Source organism: Colius striatus, chromosome 1 (genome assembly GCF_028858725.1).
Source record: "Colius striatus isolate bColStr4 chromosome 1, bColStr4.1.hap1, whole genome shotgun sequence".
Classification (NCBI taxonomy): Eukaryota; Metazoa; Chordata; class Aves; order Coliiformes; family Coliidae; genus Colius; species Colius striatus.
Genome location: NC_084759.1, coordinates 128907094 through 128928094, shown reverse-complemented (window position 1 = coordinate 128928094; position 21001 = coordinate 128907094). Strand labels below are relative to the sequence as shown.

Sequence of the window (21001 nt, the reverse complement as noted above, 5' to 3'; positions counted from 1 at the left end):
TTTCATTTAAAAATCACATTTACAAGGAACAGACATTGGAGACAAGTCATCCATAACCACTGGTTCAATAATAAGTGATTAGAGCTTGGAAAACAAACATCGTCAGTTTCTCCCCTTTTTCCAAAAGATTACCTGATCTGTCAATATTTAGCAATTTCCCTCTTTTCTTTTGTCCTATATACACTGTCCTTACCTTTCCCATTTGCACATTGACCATGATGGCACACATGAGCACAGTCCGTTTTTAGCCAGCTCAACCAGTTTTCTCTGTTGAGAGATCATCCTTTTTCACATCAGTTCTACCGCCATGTATCTTACTCACTCTTGTAAATTCACTGTGCAGGAAAACTACTTTAATGTGGATTTTAAGTAGTTGATGAAATCAAAACTTTAACCTGTACCTTTATAGATGCTCCTTCTTCAAGCTGAGGGGATACAAAAGTAGACACATCAACCACAATTTTCTGTGCACAGGTTAAGAGCTATGGCATGAAAAATAAATCTACCCTTCCCATATTCATCCCATTGCCTGGCATTAAAAGCCAGGTTGAGTCTTCACATTCTTCATCCAAATACAGATGCAAACATTAACAACAACAGGAATCAGATTTGGATACCGGTAAAGACATTTGGCACTTAAAGAATGAGAAGTCTAAAACATCACTGGAGCTCAGTTATAAGTTGATATACTAGAGATCACTAGGCAAAAGAAATACTTTATGTAACCAAGTGATTAATCTACAAAACCATGCAATGCTTGCATGCTACCCAACTTTTTTGACCTACCTCTTCTCTCACCTGTTGGATGTTATCACAGCCATGTGATAAAAATAAAAATTAAGAGGCCTTCTAGAGAAATATACTTAACATACACAGCTTTAAACAGCAGGGCAGGGGCTTTTTTTGTTGGTTTTTTTTGTTTGGTTTATGTTGTCCATTTGTTTTCTAAATGCTTTTACAGTTTTGATTCAAATTTCTTAAGATGAGAAAACATGTGTCTTCCAAAATCAAAATTATGGAGAATAATATATTTAAAAGCCAACTTGGAGAAACTCAAGGCCAGTGTCACAGAAAACTTCTGCCTTTCAGGTCCAACAAGCCCCTGTTTCCCTCTACCACTGCAACAGTCAAGCACATTAGTACGTTTAAAACAGCAAAAAAAAAAAAATCACACAAAACAGACTTCTCAAAATGAGTCCAAATCCATCCTTGATAACTGACAGCTCATCAGCCTCAGCATTTTACATCAACCTGTTCTCATCACTTCAAGTCTGTTAATTTTCGTTTCCAATAGCACCTTTAACAATATGTTGATTAATTAACATGTTAGTCTTCATTAAACATTAAGTGCTGTGACAGTCATTTCAGTACTGATTCAATTCCCTATTTACTGCAGTTGTAACAATTACAACTTAGTGAATACAAGACTTAGGTTTGTATCAAGTTTCTCATCAGCCTCCAGAAGTTTCTCAACTTTTAGCAAACTCTGAAATACTTCACATGCCCATCTCAATATGCAGTGATCATCAATGCCCTCCCATCAACAATGCACCTCTACGTGTCTATGAAATCACCACATGCAGGACTGCATGAATCTTATACTTCCTAATTTTAAAAAAGCAACACCAAAAACCCACCACTTAGTTGGAGCACAAATCTAATTTAAGATTTTAATTAGAATTTTGTGGTAGCAGGGCCTTTCACATAGATGATATATTCACATGAGCACCCCAGAGCAGCAGGTAATTTTTAAAAACATGACACCTAAAAGCCTTGTTGTTCAAAGCAATTGCACAACCGCAGTTTATGAGGTCACAGAAAACAGCAATCTCTTTTACAGATGAAACACATTTTTGCAAAAAGCTTTGCTTTAAACTATAATTAGCTTTGTTGTTCGCAAAGATACCTGCAGATGCTTCCAACATCCAGATATAAAAGACAGAACATTTGATAACTAAGCAAAGGCAGAAAGAAACATCACATTTATCCCCTTACACAGGACAGCAGCTAGGCAGGGTATCTACATAATGCTGCTTCACCAGCAGCTAGGTATCATGAGAGATTGAAACCAATTACTATGATATTTTGTTGTTCTCTATGGCTCATTTGATAAGAAGCTCAAAACTGCACACAATTTGTCCAAGGCGGGATCACAGTTAGTTTAATTAAGACTCAGAGTATGGAAATATAAATAAATAAAATCCATCAAACTAGCCATTATGACCCTTGACGTGATTACAACTTGAGATCAATTTAATATGTGAACCAAAGTCTGATATTTTTACCTCCTATTGTCTTTATCAGGTAACGAAGCAAGCAAATTCCAGCTGCTTGCAGCGATACTTACACATAGGACACTGCAGTTGTTACTGGAATTCTTGTTTTACAGGTAGGTAAGATATTGAAGGCAAAAGCTTTTTGATGGGACAAAAAAACCCCATGTGTTTGTACTTTTTGTAACTTCTTTGTTGACAGGTTGTGGCAAGAGGCCAAATCTCCCACAGGCTTTGAAGATGCAGCCAAATCCTGTTCCTCTCTGAAGCGGTGTCCTGCAGCACCTCATGTACTAGGCTGGCCAAAGTGAATCCACGCTAGCACCTCAAGCCTCTGGATCACTCTGTGCTAGCAAAAAGCAGAGGTGAAGTCAACTTCATTTTAAAGCTCCACAGGGCTCTTGGCTCCAAAGACAGCAAAGCTGTGTGAAGTTTACATTCTTCCCTGATAAAACAGTAATTTTGTTTCTGCCACCCATACATCCAAGCACACTTCAGTGCTTAGGAATGATCTTGGTTAGCCAAAAAAAAAAAAAAAGAAAAATCTATGCAAACACTCAAAAAAAGACATCAAGCCTCTCATCTCAATGACTAGTGTATAATTCCTTACTATCTGCTTCACCACATAATATAATAAATCAGATGGATAAATAGGGAAATGTAGGATAGTGAAGAACTTCTAACTACTGCAATGAAACCAACTCAGCCACCACCCAAATTGACTCCAAATTTCAGCTAACACTAAAACTGGTTACAAGATTCCACAACAGAAGGCAACAAAAAGCAAGAGTACGCATGCTACTCTAAGTCATACTGGTTGTAAAAATGTATAAATGCAAGCATGAAGTTCCACTCCAATCATCTGGTTTTTACTACTTTAATACCACAAAAAACCAAGACAATCTCACACGTGGTAAAGCAGTAAGTGTTAAGAATTTCCATATCCAGTATCTCCTCCACTTTCTATTACCGATAAAAATTCTGTTTCCTTAGATGAAATAAAGACCTAAGGATTAAAAGAAAAACTAAGCTTTCTTTTTAGGTTCAGGCTTTGTTTATCTGACAGAAACCCTCCAAGACTGCTATTATGAAGAATGAACATTGATAAAACCCTGACCAGACTTTTGCCCATCCTTCTCCTCAGTCAGCTGAACATCCCCAACCCATTCCTTGCATAGAGAGAACAGTCTGCAGCAAGAGTGTCAGCAATGCCTTTTCAGCAGTTTCACTTGTAGTTAGCATCATGTTGAAAGGAACATTTATAAACATAATAAGCAATTTTATTTAAAACTTGTGAAAGATATCACCAGGATTATATGCACTGAAGCACCCTGCTTCTTGAAGCGCATCACACCATTTTCTCGGTCTCAGTAAGAGCTAAAAGCAAAGGGTTACTCAGTGAAACACAGACAGATGAAGGTTATAATGTTTTTTTGAAGTTTCTTGATCATTATGACTTACACTACCCTGATCCCTAAGATGATCATACTTTCCAGGGAGCTCTTTGGGAACATCCCATTTACACTGTCACAACCATGAGTGGTATCTGTAGTGCAGTGGACTCCATGTCAGCTTCTCACTACGCACTACAGGCATGGTGAAGGTGCAACATACCAAGGTACGTCGGGCAGCAGCAGTAACAGAAGCATCCTGTCCTTGAAAGGCTGCCCGCACACACAGGAAAAAATATCCACCTCAATAAGGGCATAAGACAGTAAAAATATGGTAAGAAGATATGTTCATTTGCCTGAGACAAGTCATATCTGAAAAAGAAAAGGATTCTTCAGGAGAGGGATATTCCTTGGCACTCTGCTTCTGGTTTAACTTGAAACACGGCTTCCTATCCCTCGTAGCTGGCACAAGAGTTTAGAAAGAGTTTGCAGAAATGATGAATCTTAAACAAGGAAACTCAGCTTCAGTAATTTTATACCAAAGTCCAAGCGCTGAACAGACATGTCTTGCCAGCAATCTTACTTTGAACAGAGAGATCAAGGGGAGGAGAACACACACAAGCAATTTTGCATGGTGTCTCACCGAAAACGCGTTTAGGCAAGCATTGAAGTTGCCTATATTAGCATTTTAATTTTTAAAAATTGGTTATATGCAAATAGGTTACAGCCTCAAGTTCCTGGTGAGTGCCAACACTTTCTCAAGCACCAAAAGGTCTGGATAGCACATAGTGAAGGACATTACTCTCCAGATGATGTCCAGATGTTTTGGTACACATCTCTCATTAATGCATTAATGAAAAGTGAACCACACACATCCTTCGAAAGCCAAAGGATTTTTACTGGCCTGATAGCCTGGAGACAAGAATTGTAATGGCAGTTACAAGGCAACAGAGGTGAAGGTTCAAGACATTCACCTTCTACACTCCCCCTCCTAAGAAGTAACTTGGGATTCAACAAAGCATTGGTTTTAAGCTGAGTAGACATATCTGATACTGCAAAGATCCTTCCAAAAGAAATGTGTTCATTTATGTGAGATTAGCTGTACCCTACACACCAGGAAAGTGGGTTAAAAGTCTGGAATTTTAGGTGGCCATTTAACAATTTTTTCCCTTTTCTCATTTCACCTAGCTGCAGTGTAGCAATTCATACCATGTTGTGCAGTCTGACAGCAACACTGGTTTCTGGGGCTGGTAATGAACTGAAAAGAATATCTGATTGAGCTGAACATCTTTGGGCTGGATTGGAGACGGGAAGGAGAGGGTGTTGCAATCATTTTCTAGGCAAATCAGTTCCCAGGTTCCATTTCCTGTGCTGGATGAACATTTTTGCCTGCACAATGGACCACTATGGAAAAACTTACTGTGTACTAGCATCTTGGAATGAGATCACCTCAGTCTTCAACATACTTCCAACTAAAATAGTGTTTTGTGGGACAGTATCCTTTAAAATCCAGGTTACAGATGGTGTACAAAGGTGAAGATCAATAGCCACGAACAAGGAGGCAAATCTCATTTCCAGCTGAATTACTGCTGATCTGTACTTTCGTTTTCTGACAATACAGACTTAACCCCCCCTCCTCAGGTTTCCAAAGTGCTGTTTCAGCAAGGCTTCCAGCCCTTTTCAGTCATATCTGCTATTCTTCCTGTATTTTAGTGACATCCTGTGGCAGTTACCTAGACTGCAGTCTTTCTAAGTACATTAAGAAAAGACTATGGGGTAGAGAACGGTAAACGAGAAAACAGATAAAGGACTTTGCAGGCCTGAGCTGAACGATACCTGCCATACCTCATTACTCCTAACGCATGAAATGCAAGGTTTCTCTTGCATAGCAGAGTTAGGAGATGCCTATGGCATTGTCCCCTTGACTCCTCAGCCCCAACTCAGCAGGAAAATTCAAAGGCAGTAAATACTCGACACGCTGCTACACCTTTCGCTTGAGTGCAATACATCACTGCCGAGCTGAAATAACATGCTGGAAAGAATATAGTTTTATTGACTGAGCTTATGACATCTTTTACTGCAACGTGGAACTGCACTTGGCACTCTGATACTTCTGTCTGTGCAAGTTACACAAGTGACCTCTAAGGGGTCTCCCAGGTGTATCAATTAGAAGACTGCAGTCTGCAATCAAAAAGTCCCAGTTTTCACTGCATCAGAACAGACTCATCCTTTCAAAAGTATAATTTCTAAATGTATCAGTTACTAAAAAAACTCAAAACAAAGTGCGATGAAATAAACACAAGAAACGACCACAGAAGTGAATTAAACCAGCAGCCTAGTGTTTTTACTGTTTGTTCTTAATCTTATAAAATAAATCTCTCTCATAACAGCACACGTCCTTCAACTCTTTATCATGTGAAAAAACATACTGGATACAGTGCCCCAAATCAGCTCAAAGTGAATCTCTAACACAAGAGTCAGGTGGGCAGAAGATATTCCACTCCACAACATTTTACGTTTAATGAACACTTTGAGGTCAATCAGAATGTATCATGTGTCTTCTCTGAAATTATGCACCAGAATTACAGTAAGTAAACATTCTGGAACATAACGGAAGTAGACATGAGCAGCACAGGTAAAAGTACCCATGCAATTCAATCACTCACACACACACAAGAAAACCTCAAACAAAAAAAAAACGTCTACAAGCATTTATCAGCCCTCAAAAGGCACTGCAGTGCAATCTTCAGTACATCTCAAGTATCTTAATGTTGCTGGAAGACAGAATTTCCACCATAACAATAATTTATCCCCAGGCACTAAAACCCTGCTACAGAGCATGCCTTTGGTGACCACAATTTTATGAAAGCTAAGCAGCTTCTCAGCAGCACTTCTCTGATGCCAACAGCTGTCTGGAGCCCCCTTGTTTCACTATGCATGGCCAAGGAATAATGAAGAGGGAGGTAAATAAATAAAAGAGGGAGAGTGAAGGAAGTAGTGTGGACTCCAATTCCTTCCTCTGAGTTACAAATACTCTCTACCTTGTGGCCATTTAATACAGGTGAGCACAAATCCTTCAAGGACATTCTCATCTTATGTATAACCAAGTCCCTCTGGATCTTGCTTAAGGATGGGAGAGTGGTGGTAGGTGTCAAGTCTAAATTTTATTGGGCAGCTTTCCACACTATCTCCATAACATGTTCATTATTGTTAAACTTCAAACATCTAACTTATCACTCTAACATATTAACTTAATCTATACAGAAATCACACTATTTTAGGACAAAAAACTTCATTCTAATGGAAGTGACAGGAGCCTTCACCTTCACAATTTCATCCTGAACATCTGTTACTGGAACAAACCATTGCTTTACAGCGTGTATGTCTGTTACTGCCCCTTACTCTTGACTAGTGTAGTTCCTTCTCTGACTGCTACCTCAGGATGATGTAGCCTTCCAAGTTGAGTTGTTGTGGTTGTTTAACCTGTCAGCAACTAAATACCACACAGATGCTTGCTCACACCCCTTCTCACGGATGGGATGGGGAAGAGAATTAGAAAAGAAAAACAGTAAATCTCATGGGTTGAGATAAAAACAGTTTAACTACTAAAATGAAACAAAACCCAAGGGAAAAAAACACAAAATCAAGTGATGCACAATGCAATTTTCACCACTCACTGACCAATGCCCGTGCAGCAATGTGCTCCTCCCCATCGACTACCTTCAGTTTATATACTGGGCATGACACTCCATTATATGGAGTATTCCTGTGGCTAGTTGGGGTCAGCTGTACTGGATATGCTCTTTCCCAGCTCCTACTGCAACCACAGCCCACTTGCTGGCAGTGCAGGGGGAGAAGCAGAAAAGGCCTTGACTCTGTGCAGGCACTGCTGGGCAATAATCAAAACATTCCTGTGTTATCAACATTCTTTTCAGCATAAATCCAATACACAGCTATGAAATTAACTCTGTTTCAGTTGAAACCTGGACAGCTGTACAGCACACTTAGCAGAGTGGTGCTAATGAACAACTATAACAGGCAGTAATTCTACTTCCTACTAAACATTACCACTAGTAATTTTGTTAATATTGCAAAATGGAAAACACTATCCCAGCACACCATTGGCATCTCAGGATTCAACATGTGATCTGCAACTGTGCATCTTCTGGTTTATGTATGCAAGGGTGCTGACAACTAAGCTAAGCATACCATGACCAGCCTCACATGGAAAAATCCAGAGAATATTACAAAATTCATTATATCAAATCTCACTGTCCAAGTCAAATGAAACACTGTGACTACTTGTCTGTACAGCAGAATCCTTGTAAGTGGTTGCTGCTTGGGTTTTCTTAAGAAAGGAAGAGGCAGACCAAATTTTATTCTAAACTTCAAGGTTTTATAACAATGAGCTTTGTGCTTTATATCAGCTCATGCTGACCTGTGCTTTGTTGCCTGGTTGTTGATCTCATCTTATGGAATCTTACACAGAGAAAACATGGTTAAACTAAGCTCAAGCCACACTGCTTTGATAACAAGGTTTAGGGCTTGAGCTTGTTTTTTTCATTTCTACCTTTATAACCTTTTTATCTTTATATAATTTTAGTAAAGTCAAACTTTTAATTAGAGAAAGATAATATTATCTACACATAGAACTTTCTGTAATCTAATTTTTATTCTGCTAACTGTTTGAAAAGGGAAGTAAAGACAAGAGTAGAGCTTTTGAATGTTGTGATGTAAAGAAAGGGCAGTTAACTGCAGCCAGGCAGAAGACAGAGAAGTATCCACTCATTCTTTACCTTCACCATGATAACTTAATCAGCACTCATGGTGGGGAAAAAAAAAACAACCAAAAGCTAGGACTTAGGGTGTAATAATTTATGCTGCGCCTGTTGATTAACCACATTCTTCCTCAATAAACCGATTGGCCTAAAGGCAAACAATCTTCTGGACTTGGATAAGCTAACTAACTCCTATTAAGCCTAAGAGCAGATGAAAACATTAGTTTTTCAAAAGCAACACATTGAAACACTGCTGCTGGTCTAGCAGCAAGACACAAGCTTTCCAGAAACGGCCGTCAGTCAACCAAAAGAACATCAACAGAGAGTCAAGTAGCATCGTAAGAAGTCTGCAAGTACAGAAAATACATGCCATCTATACATCATTTGTAGGTATAGTATACACATACTATATGTAATACATATATATAATATATGCACATACAAAACCACATGTATAAATACATTTTAAAGCTAAAAATATCCAAAGTTAAGGCATATATTTGTAGGTACAGTTTAGAAAAACAAAAAACCGTTAGCACATTTATTTGTTCGTCTTCAGCCTTTCAGCGTGGAGGAACTTAAAAAACGTATTTAAAAGTGCTGACATTGCACAGAAATACAGGTCAGTACTTCGGACGAAAGAGGTTTAAACATCACAGTGCACTTGCCTGTTGTTTTCTGTCAGTCAGCCACATGCCCACTGGAACTATAGAGCGCACTGATCTTTGCTGGGAAGGCACCTGGAAGAAAGTGTGTCAAGCAACAGGGCTCTAGAACAGGGGCTTTGGGACAAAATAGTTTCAGGTTGGTCCTTTTGTGGTTTTTTTTTTTTTTCATTTGGGGAGGGGAGGTGTTTAGGTGGGGAAGAGGTTTGCAGACAGAGGTGGGATTTTGAGAATAGCTCAGAAGCATTTTTTACTTTTTTTCCTTCCTGCTTTCTATTGACAGTATTGGGGATTCCTAATGACAGATTCATTCTGTAGGTAAAGTGACCTTTGGCACATCTAGCTTCTTTTCTGCTTGTGATTTATTTTAGATTTCAACACCAGAAGACAGAGAAAACTTCTTAACAACTGAAGTGACCACTAATGATGGTAACAGATAAACCTGTTATAAGCAGAGAGATTCCTCATTAAAGTGCTGTTTTAATTATGTAATTAACATTCACCTTTTCCTGCAAGATAGCAGACATTTCCCATTAAGAAAAATTAGGTCTTTTGTTTCAGCATTCATAGCCTTTTCCTTTGCATCTCTATCTGAACTTGTCCATATTTCTCATTGCCATATTAACTATAAAGACACTACAATTTTCTGTCCATGTGTCAGAGTTCCCCTTAGAAATTCAGTCACCACTCTAAGGTGTCATCCCCTCACTGACAATCAGACGCTTCAGTCCCAGCATGACTGACACGTCACAGACATAAACTTCTTGGTTTTCTGCACCCAAGTACCCAACATCTAACACAGCAGTTCCTATCTAGTAAACACAAATACTTCCTGACACTGATGACTGGAAAAATATAGCAAAAGAGAAAGAAGCAGTACATAACACAGTGGCCAGCTGAGAAGGAGAGACAAACTAATGGCACCAGTAGCTAGCTTCCATTATGTCCCACTCTCTTTCTTCATCCAGCCTACAGAGGAGAAACTTACTTTGCAATACCAATAAAGGAGCAGTCTTAGAGAGTAATCACACCAAATATCTATATAAATACACACACACAGTTACACGCATATGTGTGTATGCATCCTACACGCATGGTTCCAACAGGAATGTTTCTTTGCATGCAGTTTTCACTGACATAAAACATCAGGTTCAACAGAGGGATATACACCAGAGAAAGACCCAGAGACACGTCAAACATGGAAGCTAGGAAGAAAAATTTCACTGGCTCTTCAGTCACAGATTCAACCAAGTCTTATGAGAAAATCTTAACTTACGAGCAAGACAATAATGCTGGATAAAAGTAAAAAAAAAATAAAATAGATTTAGATGTCTGAAGTCCTTTGAGGACTCAAAAAGATAAAAATATGTTCTAGAAGTGCTTTCCCCTTACATACTTACCCTTGTCTAGAATGAATCACCAGCCACACTCCAGTAGAACACACTAGCTTCTATACCTTATCGGTCAGATGCATCTCATTTTCAATCTCCTCTTGACATAAAGACATTATACTTCCTGTAAACATTTATAATTACACTATATATTTTGGATGTTATAAATAATTATTACTGTTTACCCTTAACTAGTTGATAGTGGTTATAGTGAGTGTCACACATTCCTCAATGTTAACCACAGTATGGTTAACTCCTCATCTCATGGTATATATACCTCAGTACATATATCCAAAGGATAGTTGCACCCCAAGAGCTGTGCAGGCCAGCTGGAGAGCTTTGTCACAAAAGCTCTGTGAAGGTAAAGGAAAGAGAATCTGCATGTGACTAGTACATGACCACTACAGCTTATTCACACGTAGCAAGATGGTGGAGAGGAGCCACATATGCCTTAGGAAGCCCAGATAAGCTATTAGGCTCAGCAGAAATTACAGCTCAAGAGTGCTCACCCAGGAAAGAGGAGACAAGGCCAAGCATCTAGGTAGATAGGGTCACACTCATTGTGGTATCTGCCAGTACACAAATTATACCACAAGATGTGGAACAGTTTGAAAAGGAACCAAGGGGTAAAGAGCATCCACGGTCCCTAATACTCTCCAGACCAATGTTCAGTATATTGCTTGAGTAACACCTAACCTCAGACTCAAATCTTGTCACACTTAAAACTGAGTTAGTACGGGACTCCAAATAGTCATTACTGGTATTTCTTTCTGCCTAACATGCTCATTTTCACAGATCTTATTATAAGTACTAAGCATGGAGTCCAATAAACCTGGGTTTTGCAAATTCCATTAAGAGTCCTTGACCCTCAGCAGTACTGTTGACTGTTGCAATAAGCAGGTCCTCCTTGTAAGGCATAGGGACAGAACTATAAAGGCTTGATATATCACCATGTATAGAGAACTACAGGAACAAAATTCAATAACGTGTGCTATTAGCTAAATCACCTAGGCAATAAATGGAAGAATTGGTATGCAAGGAGATAACGAGAGTCAGCAGAAAATACTGCAGTGAGATGTGACAAAACCTATTGCTTTAAAGGCAATAAACTCTAAATATCCATTCTTCCTTTAAACACTATACCAGAAAGATAAATATTGACATTTTTCAGACAAGTAGTTCTCCTGCCTGAAAAGTGACCTCATCAGAAAAAGTTATAAAGGTATAAAGAAGCCTTTCAAGCTGCCTAACACAAACTTATGTTTCTTGTTATTGGAGGACAACAGAAGATTGGCACAGGATTGATACAGCAGCCCAAGTTTCACCAGTGTTCTCTCACAGAAGATTTCTCAGTGTTTCCCTGTGCTGCTCTGCTGAAGATGGACACTTACTCTGGACCCATCTGTCAAGACTTTCTGACACGTAACTTTAATCTTCTTCTTACACTACTGCCAGGTAAACTAGAAACTTAAGAGTAAAGGCCTTGGGGTTTTTTTTGTGAAATAACTTTCTGGATAGTAGTAATGCAACATAAATACGGATAACAGGCAGCATAGTAGAAAAAGGTTAGCTATAATTTCTTCCTTTACTTCTAATTTGTGCCTGATAGATCTTTGCTTGAAGCATCCTTACAAAATGTTAAAAATATTAAATATAGAAATAACACAACCTTACTGACTGACCTCTTAGTAGCCTTGCTACTCTTACCAAAACAGCAGTAGTGTTTGTAGGACAAGAATCCAGTTATATTGTGCTAGGGGATGCTAACGAGCTGCACACAATATCCTTTGTGTGGCTACAAGCTACAAGATGCACATGATGTACATTTGACAGACAGATGTACGTTTGGAGTGCATCGCAAGTAACTTGCTGTAGGTCTGCAGAGACATCAATGTGACATGCCAGAGAATGCAGCTGAGCCTGAACTAAGAGCCTCAGCAACTTTGTTTCCCTCAGTCCTGGGGCGATCAGGACTTCCTCTGACAGAAGACATGCTGCATATGACAGTAAATGCAATCTGCAGTCTCAGCACATGACCCATACTTGAACTGTTTGTTAAGTCAGTCTCCAATTACTTATCACCACACTGCCTAACTCACAGAAACAATCCCCTGTTCCTGGAAGAACTTGCATACAACAAACCAAAGAGAAACAAAACAACAAGAACAGTATCACAACATTCCTGTGCAGCACACCAAGCAGGGATTGGAAACAGTTTCAGCTATCAGCTATGTAGCACAAAAATTAATTTTTTAATTTTATTTAAGATTTCTTCCATAGATAACTCAGAACACATGACAGGGCTGCTGAACTATCTCTAAATAACAAGAAGCCCATATTGAGAGAACTCACGGTATGTACCACTTAACGCCCAGTATTCGGTACCACTGATGCTTCCAAGGGATGTTACCACCATATTGGCAACTGCTTCCTCCAAATGAGGAAAGGACAAGGAAAACAAGACCTACCCGGAGGAAGGTCTGTGTCCTCCCAGCACTGCCACATGGGGAACTGTCCTGAGAGACCACAGCACAGGCCTTCAAACCAAAGGCATCAAAAAGGTGATTTGCCATCAGCTGAGGAAGAGCTGAAGGACAGCTGCCACCACACAGAATCTATTCCACTTTTCCTAATGCACCTAAGTTACCATCTGTGCATGAATTTGTCTTCCTAAATTTTGAAAAAGATGTTATCTCTGACATAGCATAATCATCAGCAGCAGAAAATAGACCATCGTCTTGGAAAAACCCAAAACACGGAATAAGCAAGAAGAAATAAAGCACAACTGTAGCGCACAGCTAAGATCAGAGGCCCCACATGCAGACCTAGCTTACTATGAGTCTGCATTTAGCTGGAAAAAGATATGTTCAGGAACCACGCTTTGGACAGACAACCCAGGCCCATCCCAGGATCAATTTAACCACATTTGACCAGCAGCAGCTACCTCACAACCTACATTGCAGAGTACTCTGTATGATACCATTACCAGACAGAAAAGACAGGCAACACTTAAGTTAATTCCTTCAATGTCATTACCAACACAGTATCAAGAGGTAATGAAGTCACTAGACTTGATCCAATTTAACAGGTTGCTACTAAGAAGGGGATCTAAGGCCCTGGACTCCTCCTTCCCCTCCACTCCTGTCAATTATCAGACACAAACTCTAGCACTAATTGACCCCTCCTGCAACTGGGCATTGCTTACCAACCTTGTGTGGAACTACTCAGTTAAATAAATGTTTTCTATGTTTTCTAACAAAGAGTCCAAAAAATATCAGAGAGAGTAACAGGGGGGACATCCTCACATGGCTAGAAGCAAAAGCAACGAGGAGTAAATTTCCCTTTCAACAGGGGCAAACTGCTAGCCTGGGCATTCAATGAACTACTGCACAGCAAGCACTGAATAAAAGAAACAGAAAGGCATTCTTATACAGTGTGAAGAACTGGTCTCCAAAAAGAATAATTTCTCTTCCCATACCTGCATATTACTTGAATTTTTGACCTTGCAACAAAGCAAACAGCATGCAACCTGAAAGCTGACAATTTTCTATATGAGCCATGTGTTACTAAAATACCTTCACTTCCATTATGTTCCAGAAGCATCTCTATAAAACATGAAGACCATTTGCTAAGACATTCCCTTTCCAAAAACCAGGCTGCAGATTCCATCTCAGTCAATACACAAAAGCAGGCCAGTAACATTAACACGACTGGTCACTAGATTTGGAAATTACAATAGACAACACTTCCCAACCGATGGAGCTTAGCCAGCTGAAGCGGCAAGTCACTACCTTTCTGTCAGCTTTTGGCAGACAATCAGGACACATCTCAAATGCTCACTGTAACACCAGGGTGACACAAAGAACCACGAAATAAGATTGGAGAGCAAACTAACTGTGAAATCCTATGAGGATGGGAGGAGTCACAGCAATGTAAAGAAGCTTCTGCTGTGCAAGCAGTGCCTTTGCAGTGACACAGTAACCTCTGCTTCTGCTTCATGCTGAAGACTGGTTACTAGTACAGAATTCTACCCATAAGTAGGAATAACTTCATTTCCAAAAAAAGCCTCCTACACGGCAAATACAGCTTATAAGAAAGACAGAGACAGATTTTTTTTTCTGGGGCTTATAGTGAGAGCACAAGAGACAATGGCTTTAAATTGAAAGAGAATCAATTTAGATTGGACATAAGAAAGAACTTTTTTTTTGGGTTTTTTTTTTGTTTTTTTAATGATGAGGGTGGCAAGACACTGGAAAAGGCTGCCCAGAGAAGTTGTGGATGTCCCATCACAGGAAATGTTCTAGACCAGGCTGGATGTGGCTTTATACAACCTGACTTAGTATAAGCTGTCCCTGCCCATGGCAGGGAGCTCTGACTAGAAGATCTTTAAAGGTCACTTTGACCCAAATGATTTTATGGTTCTATAATTCCATTCTAGATGTCATTTATTTCAAATTTCTATATCTGATACATGCCTGGAAGAAAGATTGCTGCTTGGAAATTTTTTGACCACCATCATACAGGCAAGTCCATTTCTTTGATGTACGATTTTGTATCTTGAGTTTCTGAAATAAACAACCAACCTGACATTGCCTACCATCGGAAGCCACTGAGGTAGCCTAGAATCTATTTGTACAGTAGTTTCTACAAAGTATCTAAGAAGTAACAAGACTCCTCCTCTAATACAGACTTTGCAACCTCTTGCTTTGCTTTTAATCCACTGGTAATGAGTGCTAAATCATTTTTCCTGCAAGAAGACATAGTCCTGAAAGGATACCAAATACACTGACTTCCTTCAAAAAGGTCCAACATTTCGTTTGCCTTAGGTCTTGCTGACCTTTGCATAGGACAGGAATTACATTTGTAATTGGATGACTAGTTCTCAAATAGTTTCTCCTGTATTACTAACATGCACCAATAGGTCCTTTATCTGTATCCATCTCTTTTGTTTATCATAACATTTCACAGCTACCAGAAAGCCAGACCTCAGTCTTTCTTGAGGCTTGAGATGCTGATGACCTCTAGAAGAATGCAACTAGCACTCTGTTTTCACAACATTAACTTAAAACCTAAACATCCTTGTTTTCAAAGGCTTTCCAGTATATTTGTAACAATGTTTAATTACTTACCCTACTCATCTCACTTTAATTATCAAGAAAAACTGCATAGAAAAAAAAATATAACAGAACACTCATCCTTTGCTTTTTAACCCACTCCAGTGCTTCCTCAACTGTGGTCTTTAGTAATTCTCAATTTAACTGTCTTGTTTTTGGGTTGGACCACCTGTTGGTAAAGGTGCTCTAACCTCACTTTGTCAAGCAGATCCCATGTCTTGCCAGCAGTCCTCAATCCTCAAAGAGGCTCCCCGGGTCACAAAAGCTAAATGCCTAGTCAGAGATGACACTTTACAGATCTAGTGAGCCTTTCAGAGAAAAACCCCACACCATAGTACTTTATCGACCTCCCATAGTAACGATGACACAGAAAACTGAATTTTCAGACTTTTTCAAAACACCTTCATAAGGTGGGCTGCTTTGTTCATAAGCTACAAAAAGTATCATCATCTTGAATTACCCAGAGAAGACGACTTTGATTTTACGCACAGCTGGTGATGACTTCATGCTATGACCAGACTGCAAGAACCAGGAACACTGAACAGAAAGCAGGTTTATTTTCATACAAATATCCTCAGAAATCCACATAAAGGAGAGAAAAAGTGTGTCTTTTTTTTTTCCTGTGTCATTTACAAAGAGGTCTCTACATGGAATGCTTGTGACCAGCGAGAAGACTGGAGACTTCCTCTATAAGATTATAAACTGTCCTCAATACTTTAAAAGTCTTGTTTCATCAAGCAGTCAAGTACCCTGCTAGCATTTCTATTAGTAGGGTTTTTTTCCATTCAGGGGAATTAAAAACAAACAAACCAACCAAACAAACACCACAAATATTATAGCAGTTTCTGAAGAACAACGATCAGGCACTTCACTCCCAGATGTACTCCCTAAGAGTAGTTTTTCTCTCCTCTCAATTTGAGTGGGATGGGGATTTCACATTTGCAAATGGCAATACAACAGGCACCCACTGGAATATTTCCTACATCAACATGTGGGATGCTCTCCTCTTTCTGTCCACATAAATATGGTACCAGAGAAGATAGTCCCTGATATTACAAAAAGAAGACATTCCAACTCTTAACTCACCATAGTAGGTGCTACATAACCACTTGAAGACAGTAGTGGTTACTCCACTGAACAGCTACATCCAGCAGATTTAAACACTGCAATTAGCCAACGCTTAAACACTGACCTCTGAATCACTGCTTATTATGCATGATCACTAACAATGACAATACTTCAAAGAAGGTGAACATTACTCAGTAAGACTCTACACAGTCATGGCTGTAACTCTGAATTACCATTTATTGCTGTAGAAGTCAAGGAAATCCTAGTATGAAAGATGTAGTGGACACAACACAGGAATTTTCTTCCACGCAAGGGTGTACAACATTAAACACCCTCAGTTTCATTGATCACAAGCTCAACTCAATACGACTAGGAGAGACTAGTGCTTCAGCTCTTAAGTGTGTTGCCTCTCAAGAACATGCAGTCTCTTCGTGGCCATGTGCTTCCCCAGCCAACTTAACCATTAGGCTTCTGAAATCTAAAAGCAAAAATCAAATCCCTTGGCTTAGTTAAGAAGAAACGGAAAAGAATAACAATGCTCACAAGGCCTGTAAGTTCACATCTTCAGGTCTCTCTCCAAGATGGTAGATCAACAGTCACAAGTTTTTAGGATTAACTCCTAAAAGATTTCTAGTATCCTCCCTCACCCATTCCAGAAATACGATCCTGCATGTGAAGAATACATAGAAGAGACCAGTCCAAAACAGAACAGCTTGTCGAGCTGGCCTGTGGCAGATCTGGGGTCTTTCAAGACACAACTCACTCAACAAACCACACTGCTTTCTATAGTGGACATAACAAGAAATAACAAGTATTTGAGGCCGAAAAGGCTGTTCACAAAAATGATGATTAAGCCTGCAATACTCCTGAACAGTCACCAGATGTCACCACATCTCAAGAGACTCAGAGGGAACTTCTTAGCAGGCCAAATGACAGAGATGGGAAAGTTTTCTATCATCCATACATAGCTTCAGGTACAAACCAAGACCAGTAAAAGCAATCAGTGATGAAGGTGACTTCCCATCAAACAACACATGCACGTTTATGAGTTAAAAGACCTGGACAGGTCATATAAGGGAGCGTCTTCCAACCTTTATATCTTGGCCATGTGGCTGCTACAATCTCCTCTTTCTTGCCTCCTACCTCAAGCTCTGTAACCTTGCTCCTCAATCATCCATACAGAAACACCACCTCTAGAAGTGATCCTGCTTCCCAGGACTTCCACAGCTCTTATGCAACCCAAGTCTGCTCACCCGAGTCTGAGGCTAGGTGGAACTGAAACTCTTTGTCATTGTGCACACACACAATCTCCTCAGTGCCAGTTGTTAACACATCTTCTAAATTTGGTCTCTCAGATTAAAACTTCCTCATACCACTTGTGGATTTCGGCTGCAGCATTTACACTCCAAACTGCAACTTTTGTACAAGGCACGACTCAGGCAAAACATGTTGTGCCCACAGGTAGCAGTCCAGCTTGCTGACATGAACACTGTGTCAACATCAGCAATCTTACAGCCTATTCTAAAATGGCAGTGAAAGTGGCAGAAATTAATCAAACACAGATTTCTACATCATCCTCTGTAAAGTTCAAGAGTAAAAAAAGGTATAACTAACACACACTCTCTTTCTTTGGTCAAGAAGGATGGCAGCAGCAGCCTCAAAAATAATGATGTTTGCTCTTCTACTTAGTGGCCTCCCCATCTTTCTGTCCCTTCTGTTGGAAACTGTAGTCAGTGCTGAGCACATCTAGATCCCTATCCAACAGTATCTAATAAAATGCCAAATATTTGGCCATTGGACTATCACAGTGTCCACAATTTCTAGTCATGTTCCAGGGTCCTCACGCAATAGACATATAAAATTAAAAAAAAAAAAAGAAAGAAAGAAAGAAAAAAAAAGAAATCATTCCTTTCAAAAGAGTGATATTCTGATGCTACACAACCTCTAGTGATGCCTGCAGGGCAAAGTGACAACTATATCTCTTCAGCAGCCATGCATGAATCAGCGACATCAAGACCAGTAGTGCCTAAACCCTCAGCTGTGCAACACCACATCATCTGTTCCAGTAGCAGGGACAGCTAAACATCCCAGCTCCTTCCTCTCTGTCACGCAGGCCTACAAGGCATGAGCAAGGGCTGCAGTCAGTGTATACATGCACTGTAGACCTTTAATTAAAAAAAACCCAAAAAACGTTGGCTCATTGAGTGTCCACTACACAGAACAGTCACATAAGTTTGTTGACTCACATCACTCCAGGGTGCTTCAGATACCTTCCTTCCTATGCAACTTTCACATACTAAGGATGCTGCACAGTCTCCAGAAAAAAAAGGGGTAGCTAGAGAAGCCAGGCCACAAAACACAGTTTTTAGTAAACTGTAGCCTTGACAACTCTGACTTAAACCTTTACTTCCCTTTAAACAGAACAAACACTGGGTTCTGGGAAAGAAAAAAAAAAAGACTGAAAGAAATAAAAAAGACATTGGGAATTTAATAAGTCCAGTGATATCGAGAAATGTTTAGTGATTGGACTTGATGATCTTCAAAGTCTTTTCCAAACAGAATGATTCTATGCTATCAACACCTGGCTAACAACCCACAAAAGTCCCAGTCCGCCTCAAAACCAAGAACACCTGCTCTAGGTTGGAAATCTCCAAAAGACATCTCAAGCAAGCAACAGTATCCATACACAGGTAGGGATGACTCCAAGTAAGTAATATACAGATGTTTGTAAAAGCCTAGAGCATCATTGGAGATTGCAGTCCATTATCTATGAGAACGAAACTGGGCATCTCTCATCAATCCATGGTACATGGCAAGGTGGCACGGTCAGAGTTGTACTGTCTTCACAATAGATTGCTCCTCTGCAGACAGCATTACTAGCACACCTCTAAACCAGTTCACTCATCATTCAGAAGGCTGGGAATAATTATGACAGAAGAAAAGAAAACAAGGCCTAAAATAAGAAGAGTAGTAAAAAATACAGATGGTAGGAACCTCATGATACACAAAAGCACACACTCACTAGGTACCAAAAAAAAATAACCAGAGGAGAAACAATCACCTTTCAAAAGGGGCTGGAAAGTTGGAATTTCCTGCAGTTTTATGACATCTGGATCATTGCTGACATTCCGTGAGGACTGCGTTCCAGGGGCTACCACCACAATGTCATCCATTTTTGCCCGTTGTTTGGCTGGCGATGGAGATGCTGCAGTGATACCACAGGGAAAGGGAACAATCAGATTAATAAGCAAATTCTATTAGAATCCAATCCTAAGTGAATGTTGCTACATTTAAACATAGTACAGGCACATTTTCTTGGTAGTATAAACACACTACTGAGATCACTGAAGGACTGTATGCTCCCTTCTCGTGCTCCCTCTGAGCATGTACTACATTCAGCAGAAGCTTTCCACAATCAGGTAACAGCTGATTTTGAAACATCTACACCGTTGACACCCTCCTTCCTCGTCACTCTCCCCAGAGCCCTGCTCCCTGCCTTCCGCCCGCACCCCAACAGCGGAGCCGGGCCCTCGCCCAGGTTCTCGCGTGCACCCACCTCGCCGCCCCTGCCCCCTCCACCCACACGCGGGGGGTGCCCCCCTCTCCGCCCGAAGCGGGGCCGGCGCGCTGCCCAAAGAAAGGGCCGGGCGGCCGCCAGCTGCTGCCTCGCAAAGAAAAAGCCGTTCTCTTCTCCACATGAACCGCCTCCGCCTCTCGTCTCCTCCGCCTTCAGCGCGCCAGGCCTCTGCAGAGGGGGCCCGCACCGCTGCCGCCGCCGCCCCCCGGTAGCCCGCACCCCGATAGCCCGCACCCGCAGCCCACCCACGCCGCACCAGAGGGACGCAGCACGCACCCCGCTCCCGTGCCCTGGCCCTCCCGAATGCCCTCTCCTCCCTCCAGGGAACGCGGCGGGCACTGACCTGAGGCGCTGGGCTCGCCCGGGCGGCTCTCGGCCTCCGCGCTATGCTCCGCTCCCATGGCGGCGGCAACGCCGCCGGTCTTCTACCGCCGCTCGTGCAGCGCGCGGGACAGCTCCGCTCCCCCGCCGCCCGCCACGGGGCTTCCGCCTGCGCCGGCCGGCGGCTGCGCCCGGGACGCGGCAAGCCCCGCCCGATGCGGCGGGCAGGCGGAGCTCCGCACCGAGGCCGCGCCGGAGGAGCCAAGGGATGGCGGCAACGAGGCTGGAGGCTTCTCTTCTCCGCCCCCTAGCCTGCAGGCGCTTCTCTCCTGTTACCAAACCTAAGAGATTTCTCATTTTTAGACCCCCAAATCCCTGTTCTCACTTGCTATTTTGTGCGGGCATGATTTGGACTTTGAGTTG

At 41.1% G+C, this 21001-nt stretch overlaps 1 protein-coding gene across 1 annotated transcript in view; it reads right to left on the bottom strand.

Moving 5' to 3' along the window:
• BORCS5 (BLOC-1 related complex subunit 5) overlaps positions 1-20757 on the bottom strand; it is a 73351-nt gene extending 52594 nt beyond the window's left edge. The window contains exons 1-2 of the mRNA XM_062007193.1: positions 20601-20757; positions 19742-19885 (exon numbers count right to left, since the gene is read on the bottom strand). Of these exons, the coding sequence (XP_061863177.1) occupies positions 19742-19885; positions 20601-20658 (202 nt within the window). The 5' untranslated portion in view covers positions 20659-20757. The remainder of the gene's footprint in view (positions 1-19741; positions 19886-20600) is intronic.
• Between the last annotated feature and the right edge of the window lie 244 nt (positions 20758-21001).